Consider the following 17,794-nt stretch of genomic DNA (forward strand, 5'->3'; position numbering starts at 1 on the left):
AATATTAGAGTTATAGAACCCAACATTTTTAACTCTAAGCCTCCTGTGTTTTCCTGACTCTTTTTACACCATTCAAGTTATAAGTTAACATTCAGTTACAACCCTTTACCTGCTGCCCATGATCTCATCTACTTTCCTCAGAAGACTGAGCTGTCATCCATTGTGGTTTCTCATAGCTCTCTACTCTCTACACAGAATCTCTGCTTACCCTCCTTTTTTTGCATTTAGCTCTAACTAAGTGATCCCTATCTACTTAGCCAAGAATAAGTCCTACTTCCTTTGGACTTTATTTTGTTGAAAATCATCTGCCTCCTTTGTACCTTCAATCTCTTAGCCCACTAATTTGTTCTCTGCCTATCAACATACTCAAGTCTTTTCTAACATTTAAATAAAGAGAGAAAAGGAGGGAAGAGATAGGAGGGACAGACAGAAAGTGAGAGTTTGGAGAGGTAATGTACATATTCTCTATTACCTCTTAACCCAATTATTTCTTGGTCCCTTATAAATTGGTTTCTACCCCTCACATTTCCTACAGATACTCCTTTCAGAAAAGTCGGCTGTGATCTTTCCCCAAACCTAATGGCCTTCTCTTAGTCATTATCCTTCTTGATCTTTTTTTAGTCTGTTTCCCTTGAAATACCCTGCATCTCTTTTCTTCTGATTTCTTTGACCTTTCATTCTTTTGATTGCTTCTCTTTTTACCCCTTTCTAACACCCAAGTATGAACATTGCCTAAAATGAGTGCTTAGTGTACATTATTTTTTCAAAAATATTAGTTGATCTGAGTTCATTTTTCTTTAGTCCTCCTTTTTCTCTACATTTTTCCTGTTGTGGGACCTCATTCACTCCTATAGCTTCAGCTAGTGTGTTTATATGAGTTACTTTCCATAGTAACATCTCCAAATCCCTGGAACAAATCCAGCTTTTCTTCCCAGATTCAGACCAAATTCTTAGACCTCTCTGGGGCTGTTGGTTCTCCAAATCTAATGTATCCAGAAGATATGTGCTCCCTTTAGTGCCAACATTCTTTCTACTTTCCCAGATCCTCTATCCTTTTATTTATGAAGTTGCCAAGGCCGATAGATTCTGCACATTATTTCTCTTATCTGTCTCTTCTTTCCTTTTACCCACCATTCTAGATCACTTCATTATCTTACTCGTATACCATTGTCATTGGTGGTTCTCAGAATCTTACCCTACTGCAGTCCTTCTGTACAGCTGCCAGATTCATGTTAAAGTTCCCTGCAGTGACACCCCATTGCCGTTGGAGTTCACTAAACTCCTCAGGCTAACATGCTCACACCTACCTTTCCAGTCTTAACCCCACTCATGTTTCCTGTATTCTAATGCCAGTGAACTATTTGTGGTTCTTTTAACATGCTATATGCTTTTGTTGTTCTTTTTTTTTTTAATTGTACTTCAGGTGAAGGTTTACAGAACAAATAGTTTCTCATTAAACAGTAGTACACATATTGTTTTATGACATTGGTTAACAACCCCACGACATGTCAACCCTCTCCCTTCTCGACCTTTTCTTTTTTCTTTTTTGGTGAAAATATACACAGCCAAAGATACACCATTTCAAAAATTTCCACATGCACGGTTCAAAGACATCGACTACGCTCTTCCAATTGTGCTGCTGTTCTCACTTTAGATTTGTTCTTCTTTTTGCACCATTTCTTTTATTGTAGAAATTACAAGCTGAGGAGAAAGTGGTCTTATATCAGAGTGTGGTCACTTTATTTCTAGTTTGATGGGAGAATGACTGCATGCAATAAAAAACGTTACTGATGAGAGGGTATTACTCACGTGAATGGTGTCGGGACAGTCAGAAGGGTTAGAACTACCACTGAAGTGTTTATGTTCCTGAAGTGCTTGCCATTTAACACCATGCTCCAGCATATACATAAGGCACAGAACTGTAGTCAAAATCCTGTCATTGTGTTGTTTGTTAGTTTGTTTTATGGATTGGGGGATCTCCTCATTTGATTGCAGATATTGTAAATAATGATTGTTCTTTATCAGGTCAGTAATGTCTTATTCTTTAGTTACAATTATTGTGATTGGTGAGCATATTTTTATCAGTAGATATTCTTTTCCAGAATACATTTAATTGAGAAGTATTTTAATTTAAGGATAGTTAATTGCTGGGCTGCTAGCTGAAAGGGCAGCAGTTCAAACCCACCAGCTGCCCTGTGGGAGAAAAGACCTGGTGATCTGCTCCCTTAAAGATTTCAACCTAGAAAACACTATGGGGCAGTTCTACTCTGTCCCTTAGGGTCACTATGAGTTGGAATAAGCTCGATGGCATAAAACAGTAGTCCTTGTTATGAAATAATTATTTTGCCCCAAATAATACTTACAGCAAAATTACTTTTAATAGTTGTATATTTTAAGTGCTTTCATATACTTTACACAGTATAAAGGGGAAAAGTGTTTTTTATATGGAACAGTGAAGAGAAAAATCAGTAGTATAGCCCATATTGTATCAGGAAGAAATTCACATTTATAGCACATTAACCTATTTTTATATAATTGTTATATTCTGCTTATTGTTAAAATTATGTATTTAACAGATAACAATTTTATGTACAATAATGTCCTTTAAAAAGCTTCAAGTTAGTCTCTCTTTTTTTTAATGAACCTAGTCTTCAGTGTTTTTAACTAGGCAGTATATTAGAGTACTCCTACATACTATAGTTATTTCAGCTTTCACTTTGTTAGTCCATTATTCACATCTTAACTGTGAGGCAGTAGTTCTGATTATATCTAAATTGTCTATGCACCAGCTACTGAGGATTTAGATAATCCGTGATTAAAATAATACAATTTTAAAATCATGATTTTAGTTTTACTGTGAATAACTTTTATGTATTTACCTTGTATATATTTATGGTGCCTTGGTGGCACAGTGGCTAAGTGCTCAGCAGCTAACCGAAAGGTTGGCAGGTCGAACTCAGCAGCCACTCCATGGGAGAGGAGATGTGGCAGTCTGCTTCTGTAAAGATTTACAGGCTTGGAAACTCTTTGGGGCAGTGCTGCTCTGTCCTACAGGGTTGCTATGAGTCGGAATCAACTCAGTGGCGATGGGTTTGGTTTTTTGGTTTTGTATATAACATTTTAATCACATAAACTGTATAAAGCATAATAATCTATCAATGTGAAATAAATATAAAGCATTTATCATACTTTCATTTAATAACATTTAATATTAAGAGCAAGGAGCCCTAGTAGTGCAGTGGTTAAGCACTCAGCTACTAACTGAAAGGTTGGCTGTTTGAATCCGCCAGCTGCTCCGTGGGAGAAAGACCTGGCGATCTGTTCCCATAAAGGTTACAGCCTAGGAAATGGACTCAACGGCTCACAACAACAACAGTATTAAGAGCACTCCTCTATTTGAATCAAAATTATGATTAATATGTGTACTGAAACCCATTGCTATCAAGTCAGTTCCAACTCATAGTGACCTTATAGGGATATATACCTATAGGTATAGGTAGAACTGCCCTGTAGGGTTTCCAAGGAGTGGCTGGTGGATTTGAACTGCTGACCTTTTGGTTAGCAGCCAAATATGTGTATTAGCTGTGAAAAAAATAGTTCCATTTATATACCTAGCAATGTTCTAGATTGTCAGTTGTCTGTGTCACGAGCTGTATGTATCTCATAAAACTTTGCAAATCCCTTTTCAGAGAATCTGATTAAATCTCTTAAGTGCTCTCAAGTCCAGTCACTGCTATGTGACTAGTGTCCAAATGCCTGTAAATGTTAAGATTACCCTTTAAAAAAAGATCTACCATTGAAAGATTCTTGAGGATAAAGTAAATTTAGCATGTGGTATGAGATGGATCATGGATAAGAGTGAAAGGAACTATTTTCTGCCTGGTTTTATGCTTTATTTGAGAAATAGGAAACAAGTTTTACTTGTGTTTTTACAAGTATTTGTGTATGCTACAGTTACATAACTTCTTTGAATATTGAAGAATATTGGTTTTTCCTCTAAAAATTCAAAGCCTTGCCTCTTTCAGTTATCTTTCCCAATTTAGTTCATTTTTCAAGTTCTCTAAAATAAATATCATTTCACTTCAATTGAGATCTTTAAATCAAAGTGAGTGTCATTAAGCTTTCTTGTTGAAGTAGGTATAATTTAATAGGCAAAGATTTGTTTTTTAGCAATTTAGACTTCTTTTTAACTTGTAAAGAAACCTCAATTTACTGCAGTGTGCTCTTTGTTTTAAAATACAGGTTCTTAAGTGTGAGCCTCAGTTTTTTTAAATCAAATTTGTCAGATAACTTGAATGCAACAGAGTCATTAAATTGTCCTTGGTAATTCTAATTGAAAATATTTCATGCAAATATCTTGCCCTGTGAGGCTAGAAATTACCCTTGAGTTGTAGTTGATTTCAAAACACAATGTGGGTTTGTTGAACTTTATATACCACTTATCCTGTTTTAGTTTTAAATTTAAAACTTCTTTACAATGGAAAGCGTATCTTAGGAAGCATATTTGATACTTGTCGTGTCAGATCTTTTTTCTACTTGCTTTTTTTTTTTATCAGCGTGAAAATGAACATGCATAATACAGAAAAATCTTTACAGGTATATTTCTACATATTTTTGTTTGTATTATTTGGAGCTTAATATGTATTTCCAGGATCTTTTTATTTATTATTTGAAATGAAATATATTAAATAGAAATCAGTTTCTTAACCTTGTGACTTTGTATTTCATTTTGAAAATGTTGATGTGTTGAGGTGTATAATCGAATACCATAGAAACAAAATGGAGATTAGAGAGCGATGAATTGATAACTAGGTATTTTTGTAGTAAGATTTTAAAATCAGTTACTGTTGTCCTTATAAAAGTCTAATACAGTCACTCAGCTGTTAAAAACCTAATCCTCTATTTAAAGAAAATATACAAAAACAAATTGTCTATCTTTCTGCCTGATCTCTTCTCAAGTACTAACACAATGGAAACAGTGGGTGATCTGTCAATGTGTTTGGTTTGTCAATGATGCTTTTGTATAAATATTGGGAGGGTAAGAAATAAAATTCACACAGTAAAATATGATTTCATCTGCCTTTTCTCTGCAGCTCCATGGCTCATGCTGCGGTGTGAAATTCTCATTTTACACACTTTGCAGGTGGAGCACATGAATTATGCATTGAGCAAGAAAAATCTCCTGCCTCAAGTCCTATATGCATTTACCCAGGTTCTGTCTCTATTACCAAGATGAATTGCAAATGGAGAAATGTTTGATAGAATAGAGCTCTTAACTTCTTTGTTTAGAATTCAGATTTTTATTTTTATAGTAGATCCTTTAAGTATGAAAATGTTTTGAACTTACTATGGATTTTTTAAAATGAAATATGAGAGGAATGCAAAACACATCACAGAGCTTTTTATAGCCTTGATTCAGAATGCAAGGCTTTTTCAATTCTGTAGAAATGACCATTATCTACTGCTAATGTTGTATTTCAGTCACTGGTTATTTGCTGTTCCTAAAAAGTCCATGAAATTCTGTCCTTTTGAGAGCCTTTTTTTCTTTCTGCTTTAGGCTTCTAATAAGAGATTATGCCAATTTCACATGCAGCTCTGTTCCTGTGTTGTATGTGATCTGATGTGTATTTAATAGATATTGTTACACACTCTTAGCTGTGAAGTAGAAAATAAGGTATAGTCTTGCCTCCAGCTTCAACTTTATCTTGATTTGATAGGTTTCTCATTTTTCAGGTGGGGAAGTTACAGTTCCATGAAGACAGTTATGCACCATTGTAGCTTATAGGAAGCTACACCCATTGTGTTCGGCGTAGCATTTTGATAAGTCACATGGTGATAAGCTCCTTTTGCTATATATTCTTTCTTCACAGGAATGATATTCTAGTTGAAATGGCATTTTCAATTCTCAACCTATGTTTTAAGTTACTTGCAGCTTTTAAATTTCAGCCCCCAAACTTAGCATTTAAAAAATTTTTTTCCCAGTCCGAGGAGGAGTGTGCTGTCACAGTATGGGGAGAGCAATTAGGGTCACATAACAATGTATGTATAAATTTTGTATGGGAGACTAAATTGAAATTTAAACTACAACAATAAGCAAAAAATATATAAAATGAAATTTTTCCCCAGTCCTAAAAATTGTTACTCATTTCAGAGGGTAAAGAGAGGTAAATATTGTTGATTTTGTTTTTAAATAAGGAATGAAAATAAAATCCCATCTAGATGATTCAGAGTTTTCAGTGGCAGAAATAAGTATTTTAAGCAAGAAAAATTAATGCTGGTGATATCAATATAACTGGTGAACATCCTTTAGTTACGTTTAACTTAAACTGCTGTATGACTCTTGAAAATAATTTTTCTAGATATTGGCATGAGGAAAAAAACAGGAATGATTTTAAAATTTTACATAGCATATAATTTGTTGTAATGCTCTTGTTCATGTGTGTGCACTATTGTGAGAGCTCAAACACTGTGTATGTATACTTTAAATGGTATTAGTACACATTTTGCTTCAGTGATATCTATCGGTAGTTAAAGGACTACTTCAAAAATGTTTATAATAATTCATAGTAACAATAATCTATAAAGTCCTGTGGTAGATTATAAGTTATTTGAAGCAGAGACTATGCCTGCCTTGATGGTTACCTCCATTGCTTAGCACAGAATCTGACACATAGTAAAAATTTAGTACGTATCTGTTGGATGATTGAATGAATAAACAAACAAACTTTTAGTGAAAACTTAAGTTTTGGCCTTTAATTTGGAAGATTTAATGTAAAAAAAAAAGTATTCATTATAAAAATAAGTAATCTTGACCCAAATATGTCTGTTTATTGTCTTGAGTTGTTTATAATGCTACTCAGTACTGCACTTAATTTATATTTTTTAAAAATGATTTTATTTGGTAAGTGCCATCTGGGGTCATAAAGCTAGCGAGTGGCCATCTAAGATGCATCAGTTGGTCCCAACCCACCTGGAGCAAGGGAGAATGAGAAACACCGAAGACACAAGGAAAGTATTAGCCCAAGAGACAGAAAGGGCCACATAAACCAGAGACTGCATCAGCCTGAGACCAGAAGAACTAGATGGTGCCTGGCTACCACCAGTGACCACCCTGACAGGGAACACAACAGAGAGTCCCTGACACAGCAGGAGAAAAGTGGGGTGCAGAACTCAAATTCTAGTGAAAAGAACAGACTTAGTGGTCTGACGGAGACTGGAAGGAAGACATGGCCCCCAGATTCTCTGTTAGCCCAAAACTAAAACCATTCCCGAAGCCAACTCTTTGGACAAAAACAAGACTGGACTATGGGACATAAAATGATAACATGAGACTAAATGGGCAGCTCCTGTCCAGAGGTGAGATGAGAAGGCAGAAAGGGTCAGGAGCAGGTTGAATGGACACAGGATATCCGAAGTGGAAAGGAGGAATGTGCTGTCACAGTATAGCGAGAGCAACTAGGGTCACATAACAATGTGTGTATAAATTTTTGTGTGAGAAACTAACTTGTATTGTAAACTTTCACTTAAAGCATAATTAAAATAAAAAAAGATTTTAAAATCTTCTTTTGAATCTCTAAACTGTGAACACCTCAGTAAGTTTAAGGGCATTGTTTTCTAGCCCATGGTTATGCATGTTTTGTAAATATAGTAAACTGAAAACAGTAGAGAAAGTGAATCTTTTTTAACCCTAAAGAGGAGGAGCCTGAAAATGTCATATATAGATTTTAGTGAATACCTTTGGCAAAAGAAGTCTGACACAACCCAGTGTTGAAATATAAAGTACCTAGTACAATGCTTGTCACAAAGTTAAGCCTCAGAAAAGGCTAATCTATCACAAGCCATCGACACCTTCAGAGCTAAGCATATATTGCTTGAGCTTTTCTTTTTCTTAAGTCAGCTTGTTTAAAAATTATTTTCAAGAATGTCTGTATACCTGCTAGCAGAGAACCACATTTTTCTGTTAGCAAAACCTTGTCAGATTATAAAATAATTATTATTTATGTCTATATTTTAAATTTTATTTTCTCCTGAAGGTTCTTTATAATCTTTAAGCACAAAATATTTAAAAATTTGCATGATGAATTTGGAAGAAATGTTGTTTATTATTTGAAATAATAGTTTTCTTTCAAAAAAACATTTCATGTAGCGATGCAGAAACTTTGATTTTTTTTTTAGAAAACTAAGCAGCGAGACAAATGTCTGTTTTGGAACATTAAGGACTACTTTATAGATTTTAAAAGTAAAACACTCAATAAGTGAAATATTTGTTATTTTATAGGAGAAAGAAAAAACAAGACAAGATAGAAATCCTGTTACCAAAGATGTTTCACTTCTAGATCTAGATGATTGTAAGTATAATTTTTTATTTTTTATCTGTTAGGAAGCGTATTTTTTTATTTTTATATTACCTTTTATTTGCATATCTCAAAATAAAATATCAACATCTCTTGTGAAAGATTTATACAAGAATAAGGCAAGAAAATTTTGGAAATCAATTCTATTAGTATCTTTTTCTTTCATCTATTCGGCATCAGTTTTGTATCACACAGATAACATAAATAAATGTAGATGGTAAAGTAAAACTGCACCAAATTCATTTAAAGATCTCTTGCTTTAGTAATTTAAAATAATTATCTCACAACTTTTTCATTGGTAAATGTTGATTAAGGGGATTGACACATCCAACTTAGGGAGGTGGGGAACTGGGAAAGTAAATGGAAATGTAAAGGACATCACCATCCTCTACTTGCCACACTTTTGGTAGGAATGGAAATCAGTACAAAGCTTTTGGAGGCCAGTTTGACTATACCTATCAGTATTTTAACTGCAAAAAACCCTTGCCCCAGCAAATCTACTTCTAAGAATCTAGAATCCTGCAAATATACTCACGTAAGCATGTAAAGGTGGATATTCGCTACCTCCCCTTTAATCTTCCTGCATCGTGAGAGAGACAGAGAGTGGCTCACTTCATTGTTAGTAAATTTTGCACTAGGAGAATAACAACAACAAATAAGATTCTGTGAATATTAAACTATTGTCATGTTTCAATGTAATTTATCCATGTTGAGGTGACTTGTGTTTTTTAGGTTGTCTCCTTTTGTCTCAGAACTATCCTGTTTATATTGTATATCTAACCTGCCTCAAATAATCAAGGCAAATCATTCATATAGATAAAATATATAGAGAAATTTAAAATAAATTGGAGCCAAATTTGAATCATTTTTCACCAATTAGCAAAGATTTTAACGTTGGAATCGAGCGTGTAGGACAGAGTAGAACTGCCCATAGGGTTTCCAAAGAGCAGCTGGTGGATTCCAACTGCCAACCTTTTGGTAAGCAGCTGAGCTCTTAACCACTATTCCACCAGGGCTCCATTTTAGCAGTATCTATCAAAAATTAAATTGCATGTACCTTTTTCTAGGAATTTATTCTGCAGATAAACTAGCAAAATTAGATCTTAATTCTTCCTTGCTTTAAACCCTTTAATTTAACTTTGCCCTTAGGTTAAAGTCTGTACTCTTTCCTAGATTTCTCAGACCTTAGGTCTGACACCTACCTGCTGTCGACATTTCATACAGTCTGCTCCCTTGCATTTCTCAAACATACTGGGCACATTCCTGCCCAGGGCCTCTGTACTGCTATTCCCCCTGCTGAGAACACTTTCCCCCAGATCTTCTAATGGCTGGCTGCTTCTTTTAGTCCCAGCTCAGAAGTCACATACTCTTACACACCTTACCTAATCACTCTTGTTTTTGTGAAATTTATTGTTATGTGAAATTATCTTAAGTATTTTCATTACATTATTGTCTGTCATGCCCAAATAGGATGTACATTCCATGAGAATAGAATCTTTATCTATCTTGCTTACTACCTAGAATGATACCTAGTGGGCACTCAGTAAATATTCGTTAAATTAAAAAAATATGAAAAGGTAGATAAAGAATTTTATTGAAGCATTGTTTGTTGTAGCAAAATCCTGAAAACAAACAAAATGTCCACCAATAGAGTAATGCAGCCATTAACAAAAATGAGGCAAATCTATATGTGCTAATCATATAATTATGTATCCAAATTATTGTAAGAACAAAAAAAGATAGTGTATAGCAAGATTCCACTTACATAAAAAAAGAATAAAAAAGGAAATACATCCTATGCGCATACGCAAACATGACTATATATACATATATTTCTAAAGGCCGCAGAAGAAACAACAATGGTTAGTTAGCTCTGGACTGTTTGAAAAAATAGAACTAAACTGGGAACAGCAAAGGGAGTAAAACTTTCATTTTATATTTTATATCATTCTGTGGCATTTGAATATTTTACATGTATATGGATTACTTAATTTTCTCCTTCTATTTGGCTCCAGATTTCCTGGAAGCTAAGGCAAAAAAGTAAAAAGAAACTTGTGAAAGGATATAAATTTTATTGTTTGATTGTTTTTAAAAGCATGAATTTGTATGTACAGACAAAAGTTTTCTTAGAAGTTTTTTTTTAATCTAAATGTAAGACTTTTTTTAATTTTAACGGAAATTTTATCTTGATTTACATTTTTTAACTCAATAGAATATATTTCTGTTTATGTTTAATCCGAAGTACTTTTTTTTAAATATCTTACAGTCCTGCATTTGTCAGAAATGAAACGTAAAACTTTCTTGTTAACTTCAATTCAGCAAATGTTAGTGAATTGTCTGCTAAGTACAAGGTTCTTTGCTAGGTGCTGTAATAGATAATAGAATTTAGTCATTTTCTTCCAGAGACTAAAATCCAATCAGAGACACAGATACTTGAACAAGTAACTATTCTATAAAAGATACAATAGAAGTGCAAAGATTAGTTAAATACAAGGAGAGAAGTGGAAAACCAATTGAAGAGCTATGAAGGCCTTGAAGAGGTGAATCTGAGATAAGAATAAAGACAAATGGAGTGTTACGGGAGAAAAACATTGTTCATAAAGGTTCTTAAAATGCTAACTTTATTATATGCTACTTTATAGCCTGCAGTAGCTCTCCATGGCAAAAATTAAGTTAATTTTGGAAGAAAAAGGCAGATACAGCCCTTACGTTTTATCTAAGCGGAACATCATAATCTACAAAGGTTATTTATCCATTTCTTCTTTCAGAAAACATACCCATTTCTTCATTCAGAAAACATTTATTGAATACTTGCTATGATCTGCATAATCTGCTACATGCTGGGCATTCTAAATAAATACATTATCCCTACCCAAGGAACTCAAAGTGTAATGGAAGAAACAGATAAGTCAGTCATTAGATTGCCACATTATGAATGATGTGAGAGGTATGTATAGAATGCTGTTAGATATTGGGGTACCTCTCCTGCCTAGCAGAATCAACGTATAATGTTTGAACAAGTGTCCGTACGAATTAGCCAGACAGTTGGAGGCAAGAGGAGAAAGTAAGGGGAGGATGGCATACCAGGCAAAGCAAAAGTATGGCGGAGAGAAAGAACTTGCTACTACCAGAAATAGTCATTGTCTCTCTCTCTCTAAGGAAGCAGTGTAGGTAGTAACTCTAGAAATAGACTAAGTCTGGCCCTACTACAGAACAGTTGTGTGATCTTGAATAAGTATTGATTCTTCCTTATTGCATCTGTTGAGGGGATGATGTCAGCATAGGCATTGGTCCTCATTTTCCTTCTATCAGTTACTTGAGTAAATTTCTTTGTGTCTCATTTTATTCATTTGTAAAATTAAAAGTAAGTGGCTGAAAAGCTTCTATAGTTTAGATTATGAAATTACTCAATTTCTATTTCATAGGGGTCAGTTGAGAATATACTTGGCTCAGGATAATATATGGCCTAGCAATAGATTCTACCACGTATCTGTCAGTTTTTCATACTGTGGTTGCTTGCATATTGCTGTGATGCTAGAAGCTATGCTACCCGTATTTCAAACACCACCAGGGTCACCTATGGTGGACAGGGTTTAGCAGAGCTTCCAGACTAAGACATACTAGGAAGGACAGGACCTGGTGATCGACTTCTGAAAAAAGTGGCCAGTGAAATCCTTATGAATAGCAGCAGAACATTGCCTGATATAGTGCCGGAAGATGAGCCCTTCAGGTTAGAAGACACTCAAAGTATGACTGAGTAAGAGCTGCCTCCTCAGAGTTGACCTTAATGACGTGAATGAAGCTAAGCTTTCGGGACCTTCATTTGCTGATGTGGCATGACTCAAAATGAGCAGAAACAGCTGCAAATATCCATTAATAATCAGAATGTGGAATGTACAAAGTATGAAGTTAGGAAAATTGGAAGCTGTCAAAATGAAATGGAACTAGGTCTCTAAAGCTTGTGAGTGGCCATCTAAGATACATCTATTGGTACCATCCCATCCGGAGGAAAAGAGAATGAAGAAAACCAAAGACACAAGGAAAATATTAGCCAAAAGGACTTAAGGACCACATGCACCAGAGACTCCAGCAGCCTGAGACCAGAAGAACCAGATGGTGCCCAGCTACAACCAACGACTGCTCTAACAGGGATCACAACAGAGAGTCCCAGATAGAGTGGGAGAAAAATGTAGAACAGAATTCACGTAACACATGAGAGGAACGTGCTTCTTAGTTCAGTCAAATATACACGACCAAATGGGCAACTCGTGTCCAAAAGTAAGGTGAGAAGGCAGGAAGGGACAGCAACTGGACGAATGGGCACAGAGAACCTAGGGTGGAAAGGGGAGCATGTTGTCACATTGTGGGGGTTTGTAACCAGTGTCACAAAACAATATGTGTATAAATTTCTGAATGAAAAATTAACTTGAGCTGTAAATTTTCACCTAAAGCCCAATCAAAAATTAAATGGAGCACATAAAGATCGATATCCTAGGCATTAGTGAGCTGAAGTGAACTGGCATTGACCATTTTGAATCGGATGATCATATGGTCGTCTATGAGGGAATGACAAATTGAAGATAAATTGAGTTGCATTCATCGTCAAAAAGAACATGTCAAGGTCAGTCCTGAAATACAAAGCTGTCAGTGACAGGATAATATCCATACACCTACAAGGAAGACCAGTTAATACGACTGTTATTCAAATTTACACACCAACCACTAATGCCAAAGATAAAGATTTTTACCAACTTTTGTAGGCTGAAATTGATCAGACGTGCAGTCAACATGCATTGATAATTACTGGTGATTGGAATTCGAAAGTTGGAAATGAAGAAGGATCAACAGTTGGAAAATATGGCCTTGGTGAAAGGAACGATGCCAGAGATGGCTTGATAGAATTTTGCAAGACCAATGACTTCTTCATCGCAAATACCTTTTTTCAGCAACATAAATGGCGACTACCTATGGGACCTTGTCAGATGGATACACAAGAATCAATTTGACTACATTTGTGAAAAGAGACTATGGAGAAGCTCAATCTCATCAGTCAGAACAAGGCTGGGGCCAACTGTGGAACAGACCATCAGTTGCTCATATGCACGTTCAAGTTGAAGGCAAAGAAAATTAGAACAAGTCCACAATATCCAAAGTACAACCTCGATTATATCCCACCTGAATTTAGAAACTATCTCAAGGATAGGTTTGACGCATTGAACACAAATGCCCGAAGATTAGACGAGTTGTGGGATGACATCAAGGACATCATACATGAAGAAAGCAAGAGGTCATTATAAAGACAGGAATGAAAGAAAAGACCAAAATGGATGTCAGAAGAGACTCTGAAACTTGCTCTTGAACGTCGAGTAGCTAAAGCGAATGAAAGAAATGATGAATTAAAAGAGATGAACAGAAGATTTCAGAGGGTAGCTCGAGAAGACAGAGTATTAAAATGAAATGTGCAAAGAGCTGGAGTTAGAAAACCTAAAGGGAAAACACACTCAGCATATCTCAAGCTGAAAGAACTGAAGAAACAATTCAAGCCTCAAGTTGCAATATTGAAGAATTCTATGGGCAGTGTTTCGTTCTGTTGTACATAGGGTCGCTATGAGTTGGAACCCACTCAACAGCACCTAACAATAACAACATGGGCAAAATATTGAACAATACAAGAAGCATCAAAAGCACATGGAAGGAATATACAGTCAGTGTACTCTGGTTGACATTCAACCATTTCATGAGGTAGCATATGATCAAGAATTGATTGTATTGAAGGAAGAAGTCCAAGCTGCACTGAAGACACTGGCAAAAAGCAAGGCTCCGGGAATTGATGGAATACCAATTGAGATGTTTCAACAAATGGATGCAATGCTGGAAGTACTTGTGTATGCCAGGAAATTTGGAAGACAGCTACCTGGCCGACTGACTGGAAGAGATCTGTATTTGTGCTCATTCCAAAGAAAGGTGATCCAACAGAATGTGGAAGCTTTCAAACAATATCATTAATCTCACACACAATTAAAATTTTGCTGAAGATAATTCAAAAACGGTTGCATCAGTACATCCACAGGGAACTGCCAGAAATTCAAGTTGGATTCAGAAGAGGACATGAAACGAGGGGTATGATTGCTGATGTCATATGGATCTTGGCTTAAAGCAGAGAACACTAGAAAGATATTTACCTGTGTTTTATCAGCTATGCAAAAACATTCGACTGTGTGGATCGTAACAAGTTATGTATAATATTACAAAGAATGGGAATTCCAGAACACTTAATTGAGCTTGTGCAGAACCTGTACATAGACCAAAAGGCAGTTGTTTGGACAGAACAGAGGGATTCTGCATGGTTTAAAACCAGGAAGGGTGTGCATCAGGGTTGTATCCTTTCACCATGCTTATTCAGTCTTTATGCTGAACAAATAATTTGAGAAGCTGGACTATATGAAGAAGAACGGGGCATCAGGATTGGAGAAAGACATTAACAACCTACGTTATGCAGATGACACAACCTTGCTTGCTAAAAGTGAAGAGGACTTGAAGCACTTACTAATGAAGATCAAATACTACAGCCTTTAGTATGGATTACACCTCAACAGAAAGAAGACAAAAATTCTCACAACTGGACCAGTAAACAACATCATGATAAATGGAGAAAATATTAATGTTGTCAAGGATTTCATTTTACTTGACTCCGCAATCAACACTCATGGAAGCAGCAGTCAAGAAATCAAACAACCTATTGCATTGGGAAAATCTGCTGCAAAAGACCTCTTTAAAGTGTTAAAAAGCAAGGATACCACTTTGAGGACTAAGGCACGCCTGACCCAAGCCGTGGTATTTTCAGTTGCCTCATATGCATGTGAAAGCTGGACGATCAATAAGGAAGGTTGAAGAAGAAATGATGTCTTTGAATTATATATAGTGTTGGTGAATATATCATGGACTGCCAGAAGAATGAACAAATCTGTTTTGGAAGAAGTACACCCAGAATACTCTTTAGAAGCAAGAATGATGAGACTTCATCTCTTGTACTTTGACTATGTTATCAGGAGGGACCAGTCCCTGGAGAAGACACCATGCTTGCTAAAACAGTGTGTCAGCAAAAGAGAGGAAGATCCTCAAGGAGATAAATTGACACAGTGACTGCAACAGTGGGCTCAAGCATAGCAAGGTGGATAGCACAGGACCAGGCAGTGTTTTATTCTGTTGTTTGTAGGGTCACAATGAGTCGGAACCAACAACATAACAGCCATAGATTAGACTTGAGTGTAGTAATGTCCTTTCTGTTTTCAGGTTATATTTTATATTTCTTGAAATTAATATATCTTTGAGTTCCCCAAACCATGTGATCTCAATGGAATGATCATAAAGCAGCAATCATAGTCTGGTTAGTCTTTTATAGGAAATACTGCACTATTAGTATGACTGTAAAGTCTTTTTAAACATTTCGGTCTCCCAACAATCATGCTTCTGATAAGCCTTATGGTCTGTGATATCACATTGTTGAGTGAATTGTGGTAGAGGCAGTAGAATGAAATAGCTAAGAATATAATGGAGCCAGACTACCTGAACTTAAATACAGTTCTATTTACTAGCTGTGTAACCTTGGGCAAGTTACTTACCTTCTCTGTACTTCAGTTGCTTATAGAAATTTGCAACAATAGCAATATCCACCTTTTAGGATTATTAAGAGGATTAAATGAGTTGATGCATGTAAAGGTACTTAAAACTTGTGCCTGGCATATGGTAAGCATTATATAAGGGTTGGCATGATGCAGATGGTGCCCTGGTGGTGCAGTGGTTAAAGAGGTTGGCTGCTAACCAAAAGGTTGGCAGTTCGAATCCATCAGCTGCTCCTTGGAATCCCCATGGGGCAGTTCTACTCTGTCTTATAGGGTCGCTATAAGTTGGAATTAACTCAGCAGCAGCAGGTTTGGTTTTGGGTTTATGATGGAGATGATGATGATAATGCAGCAGCAAATACTTCATTTAACAAGTTAATTAACTGCTTATTATGCCATTATGTATTAAGGATTTTACTTAAATGTTAAACTTTGGTCAGAAGAATAATTGTATAATTACTTTCATAAATGTACTTTAGTAAAGAAAACAAAAGTATTTTGTAGAAAGTTTAAAATCACAAAGTAAATAAAATGAACTTGTAATCCAGGTACCCTGGGTTAACATTCTGATGTATCAGCTCAGGTCCTTTTCTTATGCAAATTCCCCTTAAAAATTGTATCATTTTGAGGTACCATTTTATCACTTGCTTCTTCCTCTGTTTATCATACATATTCTTTTTCATGCCATAAATATTCTTTAACAACTTCATTTTTAATGACTGCATGGTTATCCCATATATTGATGAAATAAATTTTATTTAACTTGTTTACAATTCTTGAAAATTTAAGTTGTTTCCATTTTTTTGCTATCACGATCCGTGAAGCAACATGCATCATCGTAAGTATATTATTGCATATCTCTCTATTTCATTAAGATAAATTCCCAGGAGTAGAATTGTTGGAACAACAGCTTTGAAGAATTCTGTTGTCTAAAACTGCCTTCCACAAAGCTTGTACCAACTTACACGTCTTAGTATGAGAGTGCCAGATTCCTTACATCCTCACGGATGCTGGATTTTATAATATTTAAGATTGCTTTTGCCAATTTGATAGTTGGAAATGGTATCTCATTTTTATTTGTATACCTTTTTTATTTAATACTATTAACAGTCATTTTTTGTTTTATACATTAATTAAATACTTCAGTCAACTGGCCTCAGAATCCAATTTTGGTATAAACTTTCGGTTCCAGCTTTCGTCTTTTGAGACCTGTAAGCAAATGTGTAATCATCTGTTTAATACCAGATAACAGATTACATCTGTTTAATACCTGCCTTCTGAAATGATACTAAAGCCTATCTTTCTTTTTGTTTTTTTTCTTTTTAAAGAGTGGAACTTGCCTATGATGTGAATTTTCCTCTGTTATCTCTTTTGATGGTATTTAGCCAAGCATAGTTGAGAACAAAGTCTATTCCTTATGTAATTTTTTTATTCCTTACACAAGCATCTAATACTGTGGATAGATGGAGACAAGCGATCAAATGAACAAATATGCATTCAGAACCACAAGAAAAGTTGCATGTTGTATGGAAAGGCAACGTATTTGTGACCCAGGTTAAAATCAGTTCTGTCGCAGTTCTACTATTCACTTGTCTTATGACCTTGGCAAGCCGTTTAATCTCCCTGTGCCTTAGTTTCCAGTGTCTTTAATGTAAATCCTCTTTTTATGCCTTCTCCCTGCCATTACCTTACTTCAGTTCTTTTCACCTCATGCCTAAACTGTAAACTACTGTAAATTTTCATCACTGCCAACCCTAATGCTCTTTCCTTCATTCATTCCTTTCACACTGTCATCTAGTTAATCATAATGCAGTATGA

The 17,794-nt window shown here is 35.5% G+C and overlaps 1 protein-coding gene across 7 annotated transcripts in view; it reads left to right on the top strand.

Moving 5' to 3' along the window:
* Window positions 1–17,794, top strand: part of AP3B1 (adaptor related protein complex 3 subunit beta 1) — a 279,061-nt gene that overhangs the window by 191,377 nt on the left and 69,890 nt on the right. For all 7 annotated transcript variants that reach the window (XM_004374474.2, XM_023729486.1, XM_023729481.1 and 4 more), the window contains one exon: window positions 8,279–8,348. In XM_004374474.2, the coding sequence (XP_004374531.1) occupies window positions 8,279–8,348 (70 nt within the window). The remainder of the gene's footprint in view (window positions 1–8,278; window positions 8,349–17,794) is intronic.

The sequence above is a fragment of the Trichechus manatus genome, unplaced genomic scaffold, assembly GCF_000243295.1.
Source record: "Trichechus manatus latirostris isolate Lorelei unplaced genomic scaffold, TriManLat1.0 scaffold00029, whole genome shotgun sequence".
Taxonomy (NCBI): Eukaryota; Metazoa; Chordata; class Mammalia; order Sirenia; family Trichechidae; genus Trichechus; species Trichechus manatus.